The sequence below is a fragment of the Saccopteryx leptura genome, chromosome 12 (genome assembly GCF_036850995.1).
Source record: "Saccopteryx leptura isolate mSacLep1 chromosome 12, mSacLep1_pri_phased_curated, whole genome shotgun sequence".
NCBI classification, from domain to species: Eukaryota; Metazoa; Chordata; class Mammalia; order Chiroptera; family Emballonuridae; genus Saccopteryx; species Saccopteryx leptura.
In genome coordinates, this window is record NC_089514.1 from 31,474,097 (window position 1) to 31,490,802 (window position 16,706).

Here is a 16,706-nt window from a genome sequence, read left to right on the forward strand (position 1 = left end):
CTGTGTGCCCTGGCCGGGAATCAAACCTGGGACATCCACACGCTGGGCTGATGCTCTACCACTAAGCCAGCCGGCCAGAGTTTATGAACTATTTTAAACATTTAAAAAGGTAAAGATACTTAGGCCTGACCTGTGGTGGCACAGTGGATAAAATGGCCACCTGGAACACTGAGGTCACCTGTTCGAAACCCCAGGCTTGCCTGGTCAAGGCACATATGGGAGTTGATGCTTCCTGTACCTCCCTCCTCCTCTCTCTCTCTCTCTCTCTCTCTCTCTCTTTCTCCCCTCTCTCCTTTCTAAAAAGAATAATAAAAAAAGATAAAGAGAATTATATCATGAATGCCTATCTACTCATCATATTCTTTTTTAACTTGTTTTTACTTATAATGCTTTATCAACATTTTTAATATTAAATATTCTTTTGCTATATCATTTTTATTACATACTATTTTGTTTTAAGGCTATAACATTATATTTAATCAGTCCTCAATTATTGAACATTTAGGTTATTCTCAGAGGTTTTGCTCTTATAAAAGAGTACTGCTTTTTAACATTCTTATACCTTGATCCTTGTTTATATACAAAATTATTTTTTTAACTTTTTATAAGTAGAACTGCAGGAGAAGAGGTTATGTACCTTTGAAGAGATTGAGTATTATCAAGTTTCCCGTCAATTTACACTTGATTAAACACGTTTGAGAAGCCTGGTTTTAATCCTCTCTTGCCAGACTGAGGATTGCCATTAAAACAAACAAACAAAAACAAACCCCAAACCCACCAACTTGATTGATCAAGAATGGTATCCCATTAATATTTTTAAATTTATATCTCTTCAGTCACTAATAAGGCTCAAACATTTAAAAGTAGATTTATAACATTGTGTCTGATACATAAATGGCTGTCATTAGGTTCCCAACATAATGGTTTTTTTTTGTTGTTGTTGTTGTTTTTGTTTTTGTTTTTCTGAAGCTGGAAACGGGGAGAGACAGTCAGACAGACTCCCCGCATGCGCCCAACCGGGATCCACTTGGCACACCCACCAGGGGCAATGCTCTGCCCACCAGGGGGCGATGCTCTGCCCCTCTGGGGCGTCACTCTGCTGCGACCAGAGCCACTCTAGCGCCTGGGGCAGAGGCCAAGGAGCCATCCCCAGCGCCTGGGCCATCTTTGCTCCAATGGAGCCTTGACTGCGGGAGGGGAAGAGAGAGACAGAGAGGAAGGAGGGGGGGGTGGAGAAGCAAATGGGCGCTTCTCCTGTGTGCCCTGGCCGGGAATCGAACCCGGTCCCCCGCACGCCAGGCCGATGCTCTACCGCTGAGCCAACTGGCCAGGGCCCCAACATAATGTTTTAAACATGAGCAGCGGTAACGTTCTATTAAGCAAAACGGAACTGAATCTAACCCTTTGTCATTTTAGTTTTATCATGAATTTAGAATCCAGTGGGTAATTGAAAAAAATAACATGTGTGCCTCTTTGTTCCGTCCTCTTTCCTGCCTCCTGTCTTCTCACCGTCCGTTCGCCGCGTGCGCCGAGAAGAAGGCCTCAGTCGATCCGTCGCGACCGGTTCTCCTCCAAGTGGCGGAGTCGGCCTACCGGTTCGGTCTGGGTTCTATCGCTGGAGGTGAGCCATGGAGGAGTGCAAGGTGTTCATTTTTATTTTTCCTCTTATTTTTCTTTGGTTTCTCATCTTGAAATATTAAAAATAAACCTCCTGCAGTGTTTCCTTAGGCCTGTTACCAGCCTGTGTCTGTGCAATGGGACAAGAACAAAGGGAACGTGTCCCTATATCTGCACGTGATCAGGGACTTAGAAGTGGCTTTTTTCTCTTTTTTATCTGCAGATAGGCTTTCTAAAGACCAGTGAATAATGAGGTTGTAGTGATACGCTTTTTTAAAACTATGACATCCTTGATCCTTTCCTTCATTCGAATGAAAATTTGTCATCGTTAAGGGTATAGATATATATAGTAAGTTCATACGGTTTTTAAATCTGTACATGCGGAATTACTTATTTTTCTTTATCAGCCTTCTTTTTGACTTGAACCACCCCCCCCCCCCTTTGCTCTGACAGACTTTACTTCCTTATGAAATGTCGGTGTGATTTGATTTTAGCTGTGGGAGCCACCGCCGTGTATCCTATTGATCTCGTCAAAACTCGAATGCAGAACCAACGATCGACTGGCTCTTTTGTGGGAGAACTTATGTACAAAAACAGCTTTGACTGTTTTAAGAAAGTGCTACGCTACGAAGGCTTCTTTGGACTGTACAGAGGTTAGTGCCACGTGCTAAATTCTTTTAAGGTGAAATAGCAGTCAGAGGTCTGGTTTTTCCATCTGCCTGCCCGAAGCGTGTGACAGGGACTGTGTTGAAATGGCAATGCAGCAGGGTCTCAACTGTCCATGCTCATGGGAGTGGGCTGGCGGCGTCGTGGCACGGCTGATCAAAACAGCCTGGAATCTGCGAGCCATCTATATTGCTCTCTAGTGGGTGTTATTTCTTAAAATAATTATGTTTATAAACATCTTCAGTGAATTATTAAAGGCTTGTATTGTTTGTGTCCTTGACGTAACTCCACTCACCAGCTAATAGGGAAGACGGAGTCCCAGGGACAGGACAAGCCTCCTGGGACTAATGCAGGGGTCCCAAAACTTTTTACACAGGGGGCCAGTTCACTGTCCCTCAGACCGTTGGAGGACCGGACTATAAAAAAAACTATGAACAAATCCCTATGCACACAGCACATATCTTATTTTAAAGTAAAAAAACAAAACAGGAACAAATACAATATTTAAAATAAAGAACAAGTAAATTTAAATCAACAAACTGACCAGTATTTCAATGGGAACTATGGGACTGCTTTTGGCTAATGAGATGGTGGTGCCCCTTCCAGAAGTGCGGTGGGGGCTGGATAAATGGCCTCAGGGGGCCACATGCAGCCCGGGCCGGGCCGTAGTTTGAGGACCTCTGGACTAATGCGTCTCAATCTAGGCGGGAAAGTGGGTGGGGCAGATAACCAAGGATTCAGTGGAGTTCTCCTTTACAGCCTCCGTCTGCATCCCGCCTGCTCCTTTCCTGCCTCCAGCTCTGTACCCAGTGGGTTGAGCCACACGCTGCTCCAGCCAGGCAGTCCTTCCGGACCCAGCTGCTCCTTTACTCATCACAGGTTCCTTATATAGTTAGAACAGTAGCAAAGAGTATGTCGTCATCCACAGAAAGAATCCCACAGACCCTGACTACTTTTCCGTTGGCATTGGCCTGACGAGGCATGGCTTGACTTCTCAGCCACGTTCTCTGTGAGTGCCATCTACAAAGAGACAAGAAACAAGTGTACCTGCGTCAGCTAAAAGGCAGTATTCAGGGCGGTGCAAGCCCAGCTGCTCTGCCGTTTGGCAAGTGCAGAACTGGCGGGGTCTTCCCTCCTTTTCCTACCACACTGGCTCTAGAAGAAAAAAATCCTAATTAGTGCTCTGTGGAGGCAGACCTTGAAACTGGCAGCCAGATAAACCTGGGCCTATATGCCTCTTCTGCCATCTGCTGACTCGAGTCTTCATCTGAAACACCCACGTTTAAAAAAAAAAAAAAGCCAAGCCTCTCTTGAAATCCCTCACCTTAGAAACTAGGAAGGTTCAAACTCCAGAGAAGCCCCTTTTGCAGGTTCTATTGTGTAGCAGATAACCCCCATCAAAGGCCTTTTGATCTTTTCTTTGCCCTCTTCCCCTCACCCCTGCCTCTTCTGACAATCGGGAAGGTCTTTGACCCCAGGTGATTGATGATGACCCTTACAGGGTCACTGCCTCCCATTTGAAATACTTTTCCTCCTGGTGACAACAAACCTGGCAAATGAAAAGTCTCCCAAGTAGTACAAGGTTAATGTCACAGTTCCTGCTTCACAGTGGTTCAGGCGAAGGTGACCCCCGTCCCTGTTCACTGGGTTGTTTTCTGGAGGTAGAGCTTATACCTCAGTCGGACAGATGTCTGAGCCTTGGGGTTGCTTCACAGACTACTTTCATGGGCTTTCCTAGTATAAGATTAAATGTCAAGGGCGACTTTAGAACAGTGAGAGCTATTTTGTATCCTGCTGACTGTCTTTAATGTCCTTGTATTACCCTGGTTTGTTCTTAATTTGGAGTCCCCTTCTGATTCAAGCTCTTTGACCACACCTGGCAGGTCTTGACTCTGGGTTGCATCTGGATTTCTTTCCTTGACCTGTCCTCTTGACCCCATGGCCAGAACAAAGCATACCTGAGTACTGAGGGCTGTGCTAACATGGGCCAGCCCACAGACTCTTGCTACTGGAGTTATTACATCTGTGAGACAGGAGTGACTGTGTACTCCTCCGGGAAGAAGGAGTGAATGGCCTATTCTGTAGAGATGGAGGCTCACTCTACCAGAGAGGCAGTGCTCCTGTCCCGTCCCTCCCCCTGTCCTGGGTTTAGAAATAGCCATTGGTCTAACCTGATTTGAATACCTGAACCCTAAGGAGTTCTCTGTCAGAAGATAAGTAGAGTGTGAATATAAGAAGGTAAGTTCTGGAAGTCACCTATGTTCATTTCTCCCCGATTTCTTTTTTGTTTTTTCTTTTTTCTAGTAGATGATTTTAAAACAAAAAATTTACTATAAAACTTTGTTTAGCTCTGTTCTGTAATTTGGATCTGGAAAGCAAAAATGTGATTGACAGTTCAGGCTTAAAACAATGATTTACAGTCTTGCTTCATAAATGACTTATTCTTGATTAGTTGGGGACCAGTTCCTTTTAGTGACTTGCACACAATTGTTAATTAGTAATTGTATATAAATGCATGTGTGTAAATGCTTCTCATCAGGCTCAAGTAAGATGTGATAACAATGGGAAACCATCAGAGCTAGCAAAAATTTATAATAGAAACAAAAAAGGCTCAAAGTATTTCTGAGAATCAGTATTCTAACCTTTGTGTATGCAGTCAAGATATAAAACACCTTATCTGTGATTCTCTGACTACAAATTTCTCATTAAATGTAATTTCATTGTTTAAAATTTTTATTATTCCTGGGGAAAACTGTTAAGTTTCCATTTTGAGAATTTAAACTTGCTGCTGTTAACGCTTCACCTAGCAATATTTGAGAAGGTGTCAGAGTACATCTCTAATTAATAAACATATTTTGAAATATTGAACATACTTTTTCCTATTCTAGAAATTTGCTTAACATGTAATTTTCTGCATCAAGACATGTCTAACTACTTATATTTCCTGAATAATATAATCTGGGAATGTTGCTTAAGTAAGGTCCCTTCCCTATTTTATTTATTGATTTTTTTTTAAGATTTTATTTATTGGGTTTTTTTAGAGAGGAGAGAGAGAAAGAAGGAAGGGAAGGAGGAACAGGAAGCATCAACTCTTAGTAGTTGCTTCTCATATGTGCCTTGACTGGGCAAGCCTGGGGTTTCCAACCAGTGACCTCAGCATTCCAGGTCGACACTTTATCCACTGCACCACCACAGGTCAGGACCCTTCCCTATTTTAACATTATCATTATGTATATTTGGGGGGAAAAGTTGGCAATTGGCCTTGAAAGAAGGTGTTTGCAGCATGTATTCTCATTAGAGGGTTAATAAGCATCTCTTTCCCTCTCTCTTCTAAAAAGAAGACAGCTCTCTAAAGGAAAGCTGTTTTTGTATTTAGAAGTAAGTTCTCGTGAAACTATGAAAGTGAAGGTTATTTTTAAAGAACTTGCTCAGCGCTCTACCAAGGGTCGTTTTTCTTTCCTTTCTCGGGCAGTGGCCAGCCAACATCTAGTTGCTCACGGCCTCCTGGAAGTTACCCAGGCATAATGCGGGCACGTTTGAACTGTGCCTTTTAGTCCAAAGGAGACCAATAACCCAGCACAGGATTGTGAGCCTTGGTCTTCGGTAGACGTCGAGCGAGTCCTGTGCCTCACGAGTGTCAGCTGGAATTTTAGTATTGTGGGTTGGTTAGGTCTTATTCTTCATATTGCTGTTTCTTGGTCTCTTATGGGGGTGGAGGTGGGGCTAAGTTTTGGTTGTTAGTAAAGCTCCCCTTAGAAATCCTGAGATTGACTCTGCACACCTTCTCTACAATACTGTTGGGTAAACAAGTGTGTTTAGGTTTGCTCACTTGGCGTGGGGCAGCACCATGTGTATATAGTCTGTGGAAGGCTGCGGGTGCTTGCCCTCAGGGTGGCAGATTGCAAATTGCAGACTGTGTTCCTGCTTGGGAGAGGCCATTGTTTACTATTGTGTGCTGGAGAAGGGTTTTTTTCTCCCAGCCTGTTTTTGCTAGGGAGTCCAGAGAGGGAGAGAGTGAGGGAGTGCTGAAGGGCTTGGGAGCCCTGAGATTTTGGCAGGCCTGTCTGGCTGGGGAGTGCTGAGGCTCGTGGGGGCCTGTGAGGCCGGGTGAGTCCAGAGACAGAGAGGGAAGCGGTCTTCCCTGCCTGTTTGTTCGTGGGCTGTTATGAGACTCTAATAAACGAAACGGCCCACCATCTTCTGGCTCCACAATTCCTTTACCATCTGCCCGAATCTAGTGAGAACCTGCATCTGCATAGCCACAGCCACTGGCCTTACAAATACAAACTACTAAAAGTGATTGATTTCCCTAGGTTTTTATATAATTTTTGAGGATCAGGCCCTTAGGCTGAGTCTATCTGTATAAAGCAAAATAGCACCTGAGATAATCCCTAGCTCTCTGAAGTCACTTGTAAATCTTTCTCTGTTTTCTCTCCAGTTTTTGGATTGAGTTAATGCACTCAGGTGTTTAAAATTCTTAATGAATTACCTGGCAGCTCATTTAGTTTGAATGAATCACATGACCAAATGAGTCAGTTATTGGCTTGCTCTAGTTTTGGCATATTAAAGAAAAAACAATTGATTGGGTAATCATCCATAATTAAATGCTCTTAACGTTCCAGGAATAACTAATTTCTGCCTCTAAGCTTTGCTTTCCCCTCCCTTAGACGCTTTAGGTAATAGGATGAGATGCCTTAGAAACTGGAAAAGGTTTTGGGGAGGACCTTGGGGAGAAAGGTGGATTCAACAGGAAATCGGGATCCATGAGAAATACTTTTTAAAGGAAGACTTTGATTTTTGTCTCTTGTAGAGGGAGAAGCCATAAAGAAAATCTGCCAGAAAGAGAATTTTCATTATTTTATGAATTAAATTTAATTTGGAGCACTACTTTATCTTTGAAATAATTGGCAAAAAAAAAAAAAAAAAAAGTCTTATTAAGAAGCCCATTGCTCTAGGCTTGCAAAGTTTTAAATGGGTCTGTTTCAGGTTGTCTGTGTGGTGTAAAAGCAGTCATCTTCCATCCTGGAATGTTCTCAAGGTGACATCTAGAGGACATTGCAGTGATATCTCAGGAAGTTGTTGATACGTGTGCATTCTAGAAGGAAGTTTGTTAGACAGCTATTTTCTGCCAAGTCTCTTGTTGTAGTTAATGGTTCTGTAGAAGGGAATATCCAAATTATACGATCCACAGTGAGATTCCTTCTTCCCTAATTCTTAGAGATAAAAATAGGTTTTAAAATTCTAGCACCGAAATAAAAAGATTGGAGTTTGTGTTTTGCATAACTTAAAGCCCCATGCATCTTGGAACAAACAACAGTGAATTGGTGAGCTCCACTGAGTCAAAGGTGTCCATGTATGTCCACCAAAGCTCCTCATGAGCGTAGAATGGATTGGTTTGAGTTTTGTCTCGTTGGCCAATCTCTGCACATTTCTTGGAGGGTATAAGCTGTGAAAAGATCAAAAGGCAGGTATTTGGTCATTGGAGACCAAACAGAAACAAAAGACTTCAGCAGTCCCTGAGCTGGGTCATCAAATCTCCCGAAATCAACGGTGAGCTGGCTGAACTGGCCCAGGGCCTTTAAGTGGGGGAATGAGGCAACACTCAGACTGGGGTGGGTCGGAGCATTGGCTGAGGCTTGAGAGGGCTAGATGAGAACAATGGTGAGCTTAGAAAACTGGGAAAGGTGACAAGAAATTGGGAAAGGAACGAGACGTAGCCTGGAGAAGAGATTAATGAACAAATTAGTTCCAGATCTCAAGAATGATAATTTATAACTAGCTGCTGCCATTGCTCAGACCAGAACAAGGGGAAGATTTAAACCTCAGCACCAAGGAAATAATTTAAATAGAAGAGAAAGATAACCAGGACTCTGGAAGTTGCCGTAGTCACAGTAAAACCGAAGAGGAGGGTCTGAGCCTTCTTTCTGAGCACATCTAGGACGCCCCCACATAGAGGAGGCATCGAAGAAACTCACCTTTTTCCAGACCACAATCATGCTCTACCACTCACCTCCCAGAGGCATCCTGAGCCATAGTTAAGTTAACAGATGGTTCTCAACCGTTTTGGGTAAAAAATTTAACCCAGGTAAACAAGCATTTAAATCTCAGTATCTGCCATTTTGCCCCCTGCCCCCCCCCCCATTCCCCAGCTGCACCATAGGCCCCTGGGGTGGAGAACTGGGTTGCAGTGAGGGCTGTAAGGGGATAGTGTGCTGGGAGGGAGGGAAAGCCTCATGGCCGGGGCAATCTGAGTCCCCAGCGGACAGACAAGTGGGAGGAGGCGGAGGGCAGAAAGAATGCTGGAGCAAGTGAAGAGAGAAGGCCACGGAAACAGGGGCAGGAATAAAAGCTGTGAGGCCGGGCACGCCGAGTGCTGATAGCTCCAGAATGAAGGTTAATCTGATGTTGAAAACCAGGAGGGCTCTCCGTGAAGACGCGGGTGAGTGTAGCGACCCTGATGGTGAGGTCAGGAGGGTAAGAATTCCACATCAGAGGCGTTGCCTCTGGGTTGAAACCAGATAACACACAAAGTGCTGGATGTGGCTTTAGCTGCAGGAATAGGGGTCTCTCCTGCTCTAACTTCCCTACCAAACTCTGCCGCTGGTCTCTGTCCTGAATGCCTTCTGCCCTATTTTAGGTGCTCTAAGCCAGTGGTCCCCAACCTTTTATGGGCCATGGACCGGTTTAATGTCAGAAAATATTTTCACAGACCGGCCTTTAGGGTGGGACAGATAAATGCACAAAATAAAATTATGCGACTGGCGTAAAAACTGTGGTATTTTTAAATATAATTGTCGAACTTTCGAGACAAGCGTCAAGAGTGAGTCTTAGACGGATGTAACAGAGGAAATCTGATCATTTTTAAAAAATAAAACACCGTTCAGACTTAAATATAAATAAAATGGAAATAATGTAAGTTATTTATTCTTTCTCTGCAGACCGGTACCAAATGGCCCAGGGACCGGTACTGGTCCACGGCCCGGGGGTTGGGTCCACTGGTCTAAGCTCCCTTTCTCAGGGGCTGGCTACTCCTGCACTTGTTTTCGTCTGACCTGAGACGTGAGTGCTGCATCGGTTAGGGAGTTCCTTCCCTGTTGTGGTCCCTCGACCTCTGTGCTCCTGCTTGTCTTGGGCCGCGTGGCCCTTTGGGACGGCACACCTGCTGCACTGTGATCTCGGTGGTCTGTGGACCGTCCCCTGGCTCCTGGGCTGCTGCTATCTCTGAGCCTTGTGCCCCGTACCTCGGCCCGACTCTCACTTGTTTACCAGGTCATAGCCTGCAGCTTGGCTCTGCCATTCCTGGCCTCCATGTTTTAAAGAGCCTAATACTGATGACCTGGAGAGAGAGAGAGATGGAGGCGTACTGTGGGTGTTCGCACGGAGCCGCCGTCCTTTTGTGTGTGAAAGAGTCAATCAGTCCAGGGTGCCAACCCAGAGAGAAGCTGTGGAGCAGCCTGGGTTGGAAGATACGCCTTTGTGGAGCGGAGAAGGGAGTGAGAACAGTCGGTCCACTGGAGTGAATAGGGAAAAGCCAACCATGACGGGGCGTGGAGCCCTGGTTTGAGCAGTGTTGGACCTGAAGTCAACTCCGAATGCCACCGCCTACTCACCAGATCGTGACTTGGGACAAGCTGCTCAGCCTCTGTAGCTTCCCGTCTCCATGAGGGAGAGGAGGATAGTGAATGACGATGGTGATGTTGATGAAAATAAAAATAAACAGCCCTGGCTGGTTGGCTCAGCGGTAGAGCGTCGGCCTAGCGTGCGGAGGACCCGGGTTCGATTCCCGGCCAGGGCACACAGGAGAGGCGCCCATTTGCTTCTCCACCCCTCCGCCGCGCTTTCCTCTCTGTCTCTCTCTTCCCCTCCCGCAGCCCAGGCTCCATTGGAGCGGGGATGGCCCGGGCGCTGGGGATGGCTCCTTGGCCTCTGCCCCAGGCGCTAGAGTGGCTCTGGTCGCAGCATGGCGACGCCCAGGATGGGCAGAGCATCGCCCCCTGGTGGGCAGAGCGTCGCCCCTGGTGGGTGTGCCGGGTGGATCCCGGTCGGGCGCATGCGGGAGTCTGTCTGACTGTCTCTCCCTGTTTCCAGCTTCAGAAAAATGAAAAGAAAAAAAAAATAAAAATAAACAACAGAAGAAAACCGCTCTGTGGTACTTTCTCTGTACTTAGCACGGTTCTGAGGGCTTCGTTTCATCTTTAAAACCTACCCCGTGAGATGGTTCTGTGTTTATCCCCATTTTACAGATGTGGAAACTAAGATACAAAGAGATTGGCTAACTTGCCCACAGTTGCACAGCTAATGAATAAGAGTCAGAATTCACAGGCAGCAGCCGGCTCCAGACTCCCTGCTCTTAATCACCTGGCTCTTCTGTCTTTCAGTAAAAATTACATTGGAAAATGTTGTTTAGCATCAGAGATTAAGAAATGTTTACATTCTTAATGGAAACATTTTATTTTAACTTTAAACCATAGTTGAAGGTGTATTATGTCTGTGCTACTTTTTTATCTTTGCCTGAAGTAAGCAGAGCCACTAGACACTATTCAGACCAGATGTGCCCCCACAGATGTGCCTGTGGACAGCTCCTCTCAGGATGGGATTAATGCCATGGGAGGCCCCGGCCAGTTGGCTCAGTGGTAGAGCGTCAGCCTGGCGTGCGGAAGTCCCGGGTTCGATTCCCGGCCAGGGCACACAGGAGAGGTACCCATCTGCTTCTACACCCCTCCCCATCTCCTTCCTCTCTCTCTCTTCCACTCCCGCAGCCAAGGCTCCATTGGAGCAAAGTTGGCCCAGGCGCTGAGGATGGCTCTGTGGCCTCTACCTCAGGCGCTAGAATGGCTCTGGTTGCAACAAAGCGACGCCCCAGATGGGCAGAGCATCATCCCCTGGTGAACGTGCCGGGTGGATCCCGGTCGGGCACATGCGGGAGTCTGTCTGACTGCCTCCCCGATTCCAACTTCAGAAAAATACAAAAAAAAAAAAAAAAAAAAAAAAAGAAGAAGAAGAAAAAAAAAAAAACCATGGGAGCAGCATTATACAGATGCTCCTTGACTTACAGTGGGGTTACAGCCCAATAAAGCCATCATACGTTGAATATATCGTAAGTCAAAAATGCATTTCATACTCCTCACCTACCAAACATCATAGCTGAGCCTCACTGGTTTCTACTGACTGTGCATCGCTTTCCCTGCACAGTAAAGTCCTAAGTCAGGGACCATCTGCACCCCATACCTGATTCTGGACTGGGAACATTATTCAGACTGCATTGCCTCCTGTAAGCAAGAAGAGAAGCAGGGATATACCCTGAACAGATAAACAGAAGGAAACATTTATATATAATATATAATTCAGGTTTTGAACAATGCCTGGCTCTTTATATACATTTATTCATACAGTTGTCACAATAAACCAATAAGTTATAATTAGCATCCTTGGTTTATCAGTGAAGACCCTACCGTTCAAAGAATAACATCCCCAAAATCACTGACAAGTCTGATCACTGGGCAGAGGTGCGAACCAAGAGGTGCAGACCAGGTCCGGCTGCCTCCTGAGCCCGTGCTCCAAACCATTTTGCTGCAAGTCATTGAAAATAGAAAATTAAGTTTTAATTAGGCCAGCTTTGTTACTGAGTTTCTTTCATAGTACAGTGGTACCTTGAGATACAAGCAGACCAATATATATATATATTTTTTAAGATACAAGCTGTGACTCGGTCCATCTTTTTGTTCGAGATGCGAGCGAAATTCCGAGATATGAGTCGTGATTCAGGAAGCTGCCGCTAGTTGGCATGTTGGCGCACGGGTCCAGTATTGGCAGTTTGATTTACGAGTTGACTGACTTATGAGCTCAGTTACAGAACGAATTAAATTCATATCTCAAGGTACCACTGTATCTCTCAACTCTGAGATTCTAGAATATTTTTCTTAAAAGGTTTTAAGTAAACACTAGCACAGTATTCTGACCCAGCACACTGCTGTTTTGAGTTGCTATGTGACGCTAAGTCGGAGGTTCCTGATGTGGGCTTAGTCCCCACACCTTGAGCTCAGTTCTCCTTGGGTTGCACAAGGGACTGGAGTCAGAGGGGATAGTGTGATTTATATCTCAACCCCATGAAATTTGAAGACGAAATACTGTATTAATATTGTACCTTGTAAATCTTTTCTCGCATTAGCAGCCCTCTGGTAAAGTTTGCCAAGGAAGCATTGCCACATGTGCTGATGGAGCGGAACTAGAGTGAGCAGATTAGAAAACTAACCACACTAATAAATTTCACTCGAGGCAGTTGGAAAACAGACTGCTGTTTTGAGAAGTCAGAAACAACACACACATCCATTCTCTGTTTTTAATGGTTAAAATGAATTTCCAGAATCCAACAGAAACATCTTATATTAGAAGCCCAATTTTTCTGCTGAGTTACCCAGATGTCAAACATACATGTGCTGTAGACTTCAGTGTGATCGCGATGAAGCACCTTCTCCAGACTGGCTGTTTCAGGCATGTTCCGCCTCCCCCTCTGAAGTCAGGGAACCAGGCAAGTGATTGGAATTCCCACCTCTGTGGCTTTTCATTGTCCCACAGATTGTGACCCATCCTCAAGGGCATTAACCCAGGATGAATGGTGGCAGGGTCCACATCTGTGGACGCACTCAGGCCATCATCCACAGCTACCTTTGCTTCCCTGGAGAGCCAGGGCGCATACCGCAAGGATGGTACTAATCCAGTAACCCCGAGTGCCAGCCTCTGGCCCAGGTCTGGGGAATGGGTTTGCACTTTGATTTATTCTTACTGAGTTGAAGTTATTCGATTAATCTGCTAAAACTCCAGGCCAGGGGTCCCCAAACTTTTTACACAGGGGGCCAGTTCATTGTCCCTCAGACCGTTGGAGGGCCGGACTATAAAAAAAACTATGAACAAATCCCTATGCACACTGCACATATCTTATTTTAAAGTAAAAAAACAAAACGGGAACAAATACAATATTTAAAATAAAGAACAAGTAAATTTAAATCAACAAACTGACCAGTATTTCAATGGGAACTATGGGTTTGCTTTTGGCTAATGAGATGGTCAATGTGCTCCTCTCACTGACCACCAATGAAAGAGGTGCTTCTTCCAGAAGTGCGTCGGGGGCCGGATAAATGGCCTCAGGGGACCGCATGCGGCCCGCGGGCCGTAGTTTGGGGACCCCTGCTCCAGGCCTCCGATTATATTCCTTCATCCTTCTAATTAGTGTCCCTGCCATGGGTCTCTGCCCTTACCAGCCGTCTGTCCTTCACCTGCCTCTGGGACTTTTTACTTTTTGAAATTTACTCTTTACTTGAAAAAGAATTTGGTCCAAGCTTCTTAGTGTGGCCTGGGAGAGAAGCAGTGCAGTGTACCAGGTGGGAGCCCCCTGCAGCCAGCCAACCACCTGGGTTGAACCCCATCCCTCCGACAGCTGGGGATCTTGGGCAGCCTCCTTGGTCTGCCGCAGTTATCTGTTGATAGGGCCAAAACAGCATGCACTGATTTATGGGCATTGATTTATTGTTGTGTGGATTAAATGTTTTGATTCACATAAAGCACAGAGAGGAGTGCCTACCTAGCATGTAATAAGTGCCCTCAGTATTGCCTGTTGTCGTCATCCCTGCTGCTGTGACTTAGTACACGGTCTGTGATCTGACCACAGCCTCCAGTGAGCTTGCCCTGGTTCTGAATGTGCCACGAGCTTGAGAGTTTTCACATATACTGTTCCCTCTGCCTGGACCGTGTTGCCCTCCATTCTAGTCATGTCTCTTTTCCCAAGTGAATCTCTGCTTATCCTTGAAGATCCAGGTCAAATATCTCCTTGATGATTTTCTCCCTCCTGCAGGCAGAACAAGTGGTTCTCTCTTGTGTTCCCACAGTACTTTGAAGTCCCAGGGCATGGCACTTATCACTCTGTGTCCGGGTGGCTTGTCCCCTTCCTGGCACACACGGGCACCTGGGTTTTCCTGTTCTTCTGAACTGAGATCTTTTCCAGGGGACGGTACAGATCTTACTGTGTTCATCGCACACTACCAAGCACACAGAAGGCATTTGGTAAATGTTTGCTGAACAAATAAATATTTGCTGCCCCATGTTTAGTCTTAAATTCATGGTTTTCCGTTTTGTATTTTGTTTTGTTTTTGCTGTTCACAGTGCCTTATGACTTGTATAGTGAGAACATCAAACCTCGATAGCCTAGAAGGCTGGCTGCAGTGATTGTGTCGAACACTGAGTCATTTGGTTTTTATTAGTCATTTAAAAAGACTGTCACAGGGTAGTTATAGAGGCAAGAGATCATCATTTAAATCACAGTGCTTTCAACCCATCCATGGTTTTGGTCTACAATTTAATGATGAGAAAAATACATCCAGCAAGTAAATATTTAACTAAACATTTTGGCACTTGACCTAAATGCAGAGGGCAAAATGGAAATTGTAAATGTTAAGCAGCAGTTTAAACAGCTTATCCCTGCATTTTACTAGTAGAAATTAATGTGTTTTCATAAAGTAGTAAGAAAGCCTTTCTTACTATCTTAGAGCTGTCATGTCTAATATTATGTGGTATAAGTACCATGTTAATAAGAGTGCAGTTAAGGAGAAGAGAGTGCCTACTTTGAAGAAGAGCACTGGTTTTGCCCACGTGGTTTCATACCCACGCTTTCTGTGCTTCTTTGGTTTATTTAGATTATGAAGAGCATAGCTCCCCTCAGGTTTGCCAGAGCATTGGGCACCTTGTGGTAAGAGTTCACAGTGGAGAGGAAGAAGCAAAGGTCCTGCTGGGATCCCAGGGCACGGGCTGCATTGGAACCTAGCCGAGTGGGACCAGGGGCGGTCAAGCCCGCGCCCCGCCTGTGTACCTCGCATGGGCTGTGTTCTCCCTCTCTCTCTCTCTCTCTCTCTCTCTCTCTCGGGCATCTTTACTCATTGTTCCACATTCTCTTCAGTCCGCCAGCCCACTTCCTTTTTGTCTTCCTGGTTTCTCCTTCCTGTGGCATTGGCACAGACCTGGCTCAGCTGACTGCTTTTCCCACCCCACGTGGTATCTGCTCAGTTTGGGCCTCTGTGCTCACTGGTTCTCACCTCCGCGGACTCTGTCACACTCTGGAAGAAGGGTCCCGACTGACTGGCTTCCCTTTGGGAACCAGGGCATAGGGCCCTGGTTGCTGAAGCCATTGGCCACACGTCTTTCTGGTGTCTCCCCTGGTCCGGAGGACTGTCAGCTCTGGCCCAGGGGGGTGAGGCGGGCTCAAACCGTGGCTGCCCAGAGGAGATGTTGCAAAGCCCGATGTTTACAGCAGGACCCAGGCAGGTTATGTAAGTGAGCAAACGAGTCTGGGTGTGAGAGGCAGGGACAGGTTCGCTTAGTAGGCACAGGCTACAGGTGAGTGTTGTCTACAAGCACAGGTTCTTGAGTACGAAGGCATAGGTGTGAAACGCAGTCTCGCCGTTTATCAGCAGGGTCTCTGTGTCCCCCCTTTCCTCTGTGCAGGTGGTTCTGAGGACCAGAGGTGTTAGTAAAGTGCTTACACTGGCGGCCCACACATAGTAAATGATGTTAGCTGGGGTTTTTTTAAGAATATTTTCATTCGTATCAGCGTGCTCATTGCCATTTAGGACCACAATGCAATGAGCTTTCTCTTGTTTTTCTTACAACCTGAGGCTCTCCTGGTCTGTGCAGTTTCCCCCTTTCTGTAGAGCCACAAGCACAGAGAAGCGGTCCCGGCAGAGCAAGGAAAACAGCGAGGACCCCTGGCACCCGTCTCCACTGTCCTGCCATTCGGGACAGAGCCTTCCCTCCCGGAGCAGATTACTGTGATGTGAGAACGAGGCCCAGGGCTCTCAGATTCATCGGTCTTGACCAGAAACTCACGTTATGTTTGAAAGCTGCTAATCAAAGAAGCACATCTTCTGGCCCTCAACCTAGTGACTTGGCCACAGGTGGCTGCTCCAGGAAGACGATGTGGGCAGGCTGGTCTCGCAGCGGATGCTGCCAGGGGACCTTCTTGTCTAGAAAAAGAAAATGGTACCTATGAAGCACTCTTAGGTACCGTGCAGCCCCTGGGACAGCAGTATGACGCCGGGAACAATATATTCTGCTCCTTGGGGTTAGCCTCCTTTGAGTTTCCAAAAAAAGTTTACTGACTTTGATTTTATTTTCTTAGAAAGGACAAACGATAACATTTTTTAGTCCAGATATTAGGTCCACTACTGCTGGACCTGCCCTTCCTAGAAGCAGTCCCTTCTTGTCCAAGGCCCTGCCTTCCCATTGTGCTCTGAGTCTTACTGAATTCCCACTCATCCCAATGTGTCCAAAACAGAGCTGGTCACTTTTCATTCCACACCTGACTGCCGGCAGGCTTCCTCATTGCACCCAGGAGGTTGTGCTGAAAACTAAGCAACAGCTGTCAAACCCAGTTATTC

General features: G+C 46.0%; 1 protein-coding gene across 1 annotated transcript in view; it reads left to right on the forward strand.

Annotated features, from left to right (window-relative positions):
• Positions 1–16,706, forward strand: part of SLC25A13 (solute carrier family 25 member 13) — a 188,539-nt gene that overhangs the window by 113,930 nt on the left and 57,903 nt on the right. The window contains exons 10-11 of the mRNA XM_066354073.1: positions 1,537–1,621; positions 2,112–2,270. Coding sequence (XP_066210170.1) covers positions 1,537–1,621; positions 2,112–2,270 — 244 coding nt within the window. The remainder of the gene's footprint in view (positions 1–1,536; positions 1,622–2,111; positions 2,271–16,706) is intronic.